General features: G+C 35.4%; 1 protein-coding gene across 1 annotated transcript; it reads right to left on the minus strand.

Moving 5' to 3' along the window:
* Nucleotides 1-2,164: 2,164 nt before the first annotated feature.
* LOC107860131 (probable beta-D-xylosidase 6) lies at nucleotides 2,165-6,836 on the minus strand. The gene is made up of 6 exons (XM_016705381.2): nucleotides 5,826-6,836; nucleotides 4,802-4,968; nucleotides 4,612-4,709; nucleotides 4,184-4,531; nucleotides 3,318-3,734; nucleotides 2,165-3,103 (listed from the first exon to the last, which is right to left on the minus strand). Exons 1-6 carry the CDS (start codon nucleotides 6,777-6,779, stop codon nucleotides 2,511-2,513), a joined length of 2,577 nt encoding a protein of 858 aa, XP_016560867.2. The 5' UTR covers nucleotides 6,780-6,836; the 3' UTR covers nucleotides 2,165-2,510.
* Between the last annotated feature and the right edge of the window lie 1,373 nt (nucleotides 6,837-8,209).

Consider the following 8,209-nt stretch of genomic DNA (forward strand, 5'->3'; position numbering starts at 1 on the left):
GAGATCATTAAAGTTCAAACATAGGATAGTACTATTGTTTGAGTTGAACTTTGAATTGTCACATTAGAAACTTCAAATACAAATTGAAAATGGATAAATTGTGGAAAATGCGAAGAAAAAGAAATATGAACAAAGTAATGATCAGTAATTCCTGTAAAAGTTTTCTTATTTTAGATTGTATTTATTTGTGTAATTAATTTACAGATTATCCTTCCAAGTATGTTAAGTCCTTCACTGGTATATATTTTATTGGTTTATTATTTAAGGAAGAGGATACGTGATTAGCATATGATTTCCATTGATTAGTTACCAATTAGAATAAACCACTTTATGGATTAATTACCAAATATGTCCACTCAATATTTACCCCAAATAAAAGATGCATAACACGTCTTCTGCGACGAAGACTTTTTATCACTCAATTATAATTAGCTAAATATTATCTATTTTATTTTATCACTTAATTATTAATAAATTAATTAAATGTAAACATCGAATAAGTTTTTCGCAGGAATGCGACTGAGAGCGTATAGGACAATAAATTAATCTCAATCTTTGTTCTTTATCTGTTCTTTTTTTTTTTTTTTTCCCAGTAGTTCTTTTTCTGTTCAGAATGAAGAAGAAAATGCTCTCCGTGATCTTAGTGCTTAAATTTGGGAAATTGTGATAATTTCTGAGAAAAGGCACGAATCATTTTTACTAATACTGCATATGAAACTTTGGATGGGGCAGGAAGTTCGAATATACTGCACTATTTGATACGATAATATATTTTTTTGTCTGACAGGTTACATTTGTAAGATTTGATTTTCGATTCAAATTGACTAGAATCTAATAATTTGTTGAACAGGTCATCATTTCCTTCCTTTAATTTTCTTATATAGCCAAAAATGTAGCAGGAAATTCTCAAATATGTCAATTGGTTGTTTGTCTGAATTTTTATGCTGTGATGATTCGCTTTCTCGCCTTGGAATCTCCTTCCCATTTTTTTTTCCTATCCCTATGTAACAAGATAATAAAATGGTCACTACAATTCAAATTCGTGACATTTATCTTCTTGATCAATAGACTAAAAATATCACTAATATTGACACGGTACTACTAGATTTCGAGAGTATACGTATCTTCTTGACTATTAGACAAAAAAGATGATGAGTATAATATTATATAATATCACTAAAATTCAAACTCGGGACACTTTTGAAATTGTAGCTATTAGACAAATTAAAGGGTAACGAATATTAGCGAAGACAATTCAAACTAAGAAATGATCAGAACTCCCCAAAGTACCTTTCAAATAGATTATGTAAAGAGGTAAACAAAGAAATAGGGAACAATAATGGTGGTGACTCCAAATAAAAGGACAGTAGCAGTTATGTGTCACTTTCCTTTTGGTTCAACTTGATTGTAAACAAGAAAGGAAGAATCCTGAAGCTACCATTGCATGTGAAGCTAGCAAAAAAGTTACTAATTTTTTTCGTTTGTTCTGTTTCACATGCAAATCAACCTCTTTTGGCCCACAGCATAGTAGCACAAAGATAAGAAAAATTAAGAAAACGATGCAAAGGAAGCTACAATACAATACAGTGACTACAACACATGGAAAGAACCCTTATTTCTCACAGGTCATACACGAAAAAGAAAAAAGGGAACATTCGTGTTCTTGTTTCATGTGAAGACGACTTAGCTGTATGTTGCACGTATCGACGACCTTTATGGCTTCCACATGTACTAACCATTAAAATATTCTATACATGTGCGCGCAAACTGGTTCGGACACCACTCGATTTATTAAAAACAAAATCCATATATGTCATCATGGATTCACAGTTTTCATTCCAAACCTTGAATCAGTGATATTGGTATCAACTGTAGATAGGAAGAGAAACGTTCGCATAATAACCGGAAATCATAAATGTAGCACGTGAAAACAAACTTTTTAGCTCAGAGATTGTCCCAGTCAAATTGTTGTAGATTCCATGTCAAGTGCTATTCAGACAACTGTGGAAACAAATAAATTTCACAAGGAACTTACGACTCCACCATGATAGAAACAGTGTGTTTCAAGTTTTTAGTATTGAAGCATTAAGAGTAGAAGCATCATAAGTCTAATTTAGCTCCCATTAACTGTGTCACCCTAAAACAATCAGAGAACAAAGGACAATTATGAATCTTTTCACATCCTTGTATTGAATCTGTAATTGTATAGATGAGAAAACAAATAATGCGTACAGATTCCAAATGTTCATTGCTTGACATATTCCTAATCCATCCAAATAGAGTATTCTTTCTATTTATTCCCCTGAAAAAAAATGAAAATGCTAAAAGCTGTCTTCATACAAATAAACCACATAGGAGTTGGTCTGATTGATCCTAGATAACGTCACCAGAGCTTAATTCTTTAACTTCCTGCTCTGGCACTGACTGGAGAAGAACCTGAGGATCAGGTCACAACGATGTTCTTATTCTGTGAAGATTTCAGGCAAGCAAAACCTCTTGTGCAGATGGTGTCACATTTCAATGGATACAACATGTTCAATATCATCTAAAACGAGAGTATATTCACCAAGTGCCAATATTCTGTTGCCTTGGTCATTTGCAAAGCTAAGAAACTCGCAAGGATCTACCAAGAGACTTGTTTCAACAGATTCACGTGCTGGGACATGCAGACGATCAAATCCCACCAGTTGTTTCTGTGGAGCACCGTGAATATTCTGTGGCACACGTGAGAATAACAGCACAACATGACTTCCATCCATGTCCCCATCATTCGAGACAGAGATATGAATGAAGAATTGAGACAAACTACAACTTGGCACTTCCTCAACATGAATGTAACCAAGCCTACTGTGTTCTTGGACAAGTATACTCCTTTTCCAGTTAGATTTAGCAAGTGACAAACTCAATCTTTTTGGTGCAGATAAGAGCCGTGAAGAGAAGCTTGTAAAGCTTAATCCATGCCCAAATCCATATAACGGCTCTCCAGTGTAAAATCGATAGGTTCTTCCAGGATAACCGTTCGCAGGATCAGCTCTCATATTCATGCAAGTCATTGGCACTTTGGTGAATGACTCAAGGTACCAAGTCATGGGCAATTTTCCACCTGCATATTATTTATAAAAGCTCAACCCACAGCTTGTTCTCATTTTGAAGAAACAGAGACAAATGGCAATATGTTTGAAGGAATAAGTGTCCCCTTTTACACTCTTTCTTTAGCTAAACTAGGTTATAAACTAGGCTATGTTTCATTGGGAACCAAAACACATTAGAATATGAAACTAATAGCTATCAACTTCCAGTATGACGTTCATACTAACCTGGGTTTTGATATCCAAAAATTATCTCGGAAAGTGCTTTACCACCAGTTTCTCCAGGGTAAGCAACCCACAAGATACTAGCAATTCTTGGGTCTTTCTCAGCAAAGGATATATCAACAGGTCCACCACCAGTAAGAACCAAAATGATTGGTTTCTTACTTATAGCTGCAAGGGTGGTAACCAAGTTTGTTTGGTTACCTGGTAAGAGAAGACTATACCGGTCAAAATCCTCTCTTTCCTGGGATAAATCCAACCCAGCCACAACAATTACATAATCAGCTTCTTTAGCAATAGAAATAGCATCCTGGAAACCAGCGGTGGAGTTGCATCCTACATCAAGGCAACCAGCAGCATGAAGTGTTCTATTTACATGTCGGTAAAACCCCTCAAGGATTCTCTTAAATTTGCATGGAACACCTGTAAGATAACAGTAGTAGTAAATTACATTAAGCAAACCAGCAGTTCAAAGTGCTTTCTCTGGAGAAAATGAAGAATCACATTTTTCTTTGGAGGGAACTGCACTGAGTAACTATGAGGACAAGAAAAGAAAACTTACTTGGTGATCTCGAATTTTTTGCAGAATGTACATCAACATACCACTTTATAGAATAATCTTTTCTAAGTTTCCACATTAATAGCTAGCATCAATCTCAAAATTATATGCATCTAATTGGAGCATTTACCATGATGGAATTGATAAACACGTGTTCCAGAACGAGGACTATGTTCTTCCCATTTTATTTATTTTGGAATTTGCATAAAGAAATACAAATACATCTCTATATTTTGGATGTGATATTTGATTATTTTAGTTATGGAGTAAAAGAACAAAGCATACCATACTTTAGGATTTTGGATTTTCTAACCTGTGTAAGTACCACCCGGACTGCTCACATTTGCCATAGGACCGACTATAGCTAATGTAGAAACACTTCTCTTGTTCAATGGCAAGAACTTCTTATCATTTTTAAGAAGCACAATGCCCTGCCTTGCCGCATCAAGGGCCAAATTCAAGTTCTTAGAAGTGCAGACATCTTGAGGTCCAAATTTTGCAAACTGTCCCTTTGCAGGGTTTCCATCAAAAAGACCAAGTCGGAACTGAACAGAAAATAAGTATTGAAGTGCTCTGTCTAGGTCTTGTTCAAGCACACTCCCCTGCTGAAATGCAGATTTCATGTGTCGCAGCATGTATGTTCCACAGTTTATATTCGTTCCTGTCAAAACAGTTGAGTCACATTTGGAAAACAGGATAGAGCAACGTAGAATAACAAATTCGATGGGACTGCCAGAAGACCTGCTTTCAGAGCAATAGCAACTGCATCTTCTGGCATTTTGGTGTAATTATGGTATTCATATATAGTAGCCACAGCATCACAATCAGAGGTGATGTATCTGAAAATAAATCATACAACAATTACGCATGAATTCGATGTAATCGCATTCGAAAAAAGCCTTCCACGTAGACAAACAGAAGGAAATATTACCCGTCAAACCCCCAGTCTGTTCGGACTTTATCTAAGAGCTCCTTATCTGCACATGCTGGTACTCCATTCACACTATTGTAGGTACACATCAAGCAACTGGCCTTACCTTGTTGGATACAACTACGAAAAGGTGCCTGAAATGTGTCCTCCATATCCTGCTTGGTCACCTAATATGTGAAGTGATAAAATATTAACACTAGAAGTTATGCTTTTTACAATTCCATATTGCATATGGAATTACTTGGTGTTTGTAGGCACCCCATTACTTGAGCAAATTAATCTGGCTCCGATAAAAGGCAGACATTTTGAGGCCAGCAACTGCTCAAGTTATAGGTGGTTAAGTGATATGCATAAACGTCTACACCAACCTCCATTATTCTCCAATAAAGAGAGGTGATATATAAAAAGAATACAACTATCATAATTCATAACCATGGTAACAAGTGACATAACCCTATGCTATATAACTTTGCCTCCGGTTGATAAGATGCGCTGGGATTAATCATGTAAATGGAACAATAAGAAACAAGATAAAAGCAAATATGATATATGAATTTTGGTGATATTGTTGTCTTCCTGCCTAAAGGAAAGCAAATTGAGATTAGGCTTTGGCCTATGAGTATAAGCTTCAACGCAATGCACTCCCTCGTGTTTACTCATCATGTTTCACTTCACCAGAGTCAATTTCACTAATCTTCATAGCTACATTGAATTAAATTAGGTCAGTATTTTAAAATTTTAAACTTAGACGTTCAAAAACTATACGAAAAATACTATAAGTCGCAGTCCTCATATCAATACGATGAAAAAAATACATCTTAAAATGTTGATCAAAGTCGATGCAGCTTGATTCTCGAGAAGTGAAATGGGACAAGTAAAAGTGAACGGACTAAGTAATAAGCTATATACCAGGCAATAATTTGGACCACCCAAAAGCAAGTATTACTAGTAAACAAAAGCAAGATCTAGCGTAGCAACAACTGAGAAACTAGGCAAATTAAGCACAAAGGTGGAAGAAGTTTACCACAGCATTGAAGTTGTATCTGGTAACATGACCCCATTTCTCCAAATCATAAGCAGTGAAATGCTTACAACAAGCTGATAACATCAACCTATCGCCATCATCTTCCTCAAGAACCCTCCTCTTTCCTCCACCGCCACTTCCTTCAACGCCCTTCAAATCCACTTCTTGAAATCCCTTCACATACACAATAGCATAAGTAGAAATCACCATTGGATCTTCCCCAGGAGTTTCTTGACCTCTTCCCCATCTTGGGTCCCTAAAAACATTAATATTCGGTGCCCAAAATGTAAGCCCAGATTGACCAGTATTATACATAGCCCTTCCCTCAACTGCAATAGCTTTAGCAATTGAATGCCATAAACTTCTGTTAAAAGTAGCTGCAGTAAGAATAACTTGTGGGAAACTAGTGGAGCCTCTAATGGGGCCATCGAAATTGATTCCAGGTCCATTAGTACCAATACCATGAAGAGATTCCGACCACCATTCATATGATGGTAAACCAAGTCTTGGTATCGAAGATGTATTATCACTTAGATGTAATATTTTTTCATCAATGGTTAGTAAGGAGATTAGGGAGTTAACTCTAGTGGGAATTGACAATTTTTTGTTGCAAAAATCATATTTGTGATGAGGTGGATGACATGGGAATTTGGGATATGGTTTTGATTTGGTTAAATGAACATTGAACACGAGAATGTTAAGGAGGATGAATAGAAAAAGGAAGTGAATAGTACTATTTTTTATCATGTTGTTCGAGTGTAGAGATGCCAGATGTAGAGTGATCCAAGAATTGTTGACTTGTACTAAGCTCGAATCGTTTTTATAGTAGAAATGAAATGAATTAATAGCAGTATAATCACATTGGCTGTTATTTTTGGTGTAAACGTAAAATGTTGGAATCGTGTGGTGTGTAAATTTCTGGTTGATGCAATTCTTTATAATTTGATAACGCATTACTCTACGATCTTAATTAGCAATAACAATGGTTAAATGTGCAACATTACAAATTACGTTGCGTCTCCCTGGCCTTTTTTTGGGCCAAACTTCTATGACACTTCCCATATTTAGCACGCTATGTAATGTGATTGAGCTCGAAAATTAGCTACTTTCTCCCTTTTGAAAAGAATGAACCATATCTGAGAAATAAGTCAAATGAATTACTATAATGTTGCTGCTGTTACATATTATTAATAATAATTCTAGTAACAGTCTAACTACAATAATATGGGCCGTTTTTGTTCGTTTCTGTAGCATATAACAAGGGTGAACTATGCAAATTGAGCCTTTGTAAAATCTCTATTTGAAAGTAGCTTAGTTGGTTAGTTACCTGAACTTTCATCTCAGGAGAATTTTAATAGCTTAATAGGTTAGTTACCTAAACTTTCATCTTGTTGGTGAGAGTTCGATTCCCCATTCTTCTTTCCCTACCTCCAATTTAATTAAAAATAAAAAAAAGAGACAGGAACCTAATTTGGGCCAGTCCAACCTTTCTTTCTTCGAGGCCCAACTCCCATGGGGCTAAATTCACTCTACAAAATATTTCAAGCCAGCCCATCTTGAGGGAAAAGTAACAGGCATAGTTATTCCATTTGTTCTATTTTATATGTGACTTCCTTTTTAAAAAAAAAATAAAAAAAATTGGGTGCAGGGGAATGGGAATGGGGGAGGGGATTACAATGTGGGGACTCGAACCCTCACCAATAAGGTGAAAGTTCAGGTAACTAACCAACTAAGGTACTAAGATTCCCCTATATGTGACCTCCTAGAGTGTCATTTGAGTTTGAAATTTTATTTATATTGATGAAGTATCAGTGAATGAGAACCGTAATTCCACATTGTTCACGTTCAAACTTCAAAGTTGCAAAATCAGCTAGAGAATTATTCTATTTTATCTCTTTGTTTAGTATGTTACTTAAGAGAGAGATCTTCTTTTGTTTAACAAAGGTCATTATGTTCTAACGTGATTCATTGATCTAATTAGTGATTACATTAGAAACATGAACAAAATTTTACTAAGCTGTGAGTGTTAAATAGGGCTTGGATTTAATATATGTTGTACTTATTAACTAGCTAGCCAGCTCACGGATCACTACCAAGTTAAATGTATTTAGCACGTTCCATAAAGCGACTCAACCTGTTCATTGCGCGATTTTATTCGATACATGATACATTTAATGTCATCTGTATTTCATTCTACTCCTTTTTAAAAAAAAAAAAAGGAGTCTTAAGTTCAAACTTTTAACTACATTATGGTCAAGGTGATTCATAAATGCTGCAATAATATAAATGTGTGGGTTTCATTAGTATTAGCAATTTGCACCATATAACAAACAGAATAATAATCATATGCAGTAGCGGACACTACTTCTTTGTCCGCAATTAGT

The sequence above is a fragment of the Capsicum annuum genome, chromosome 2 (genome assembly GCF_002878395.1).
Source record: "Capsicum annuum cultivar UCD-10X-F1 chromosome 2, UCD10Xv1.1, whole genome shotgun sequence".
Lineage (NCBI taxonomy): Eukaryota > Viridiplantae > Streptophyta > Magnoliopsida > Solanales > Solanaceae > Capsicum > Capsicum annuum.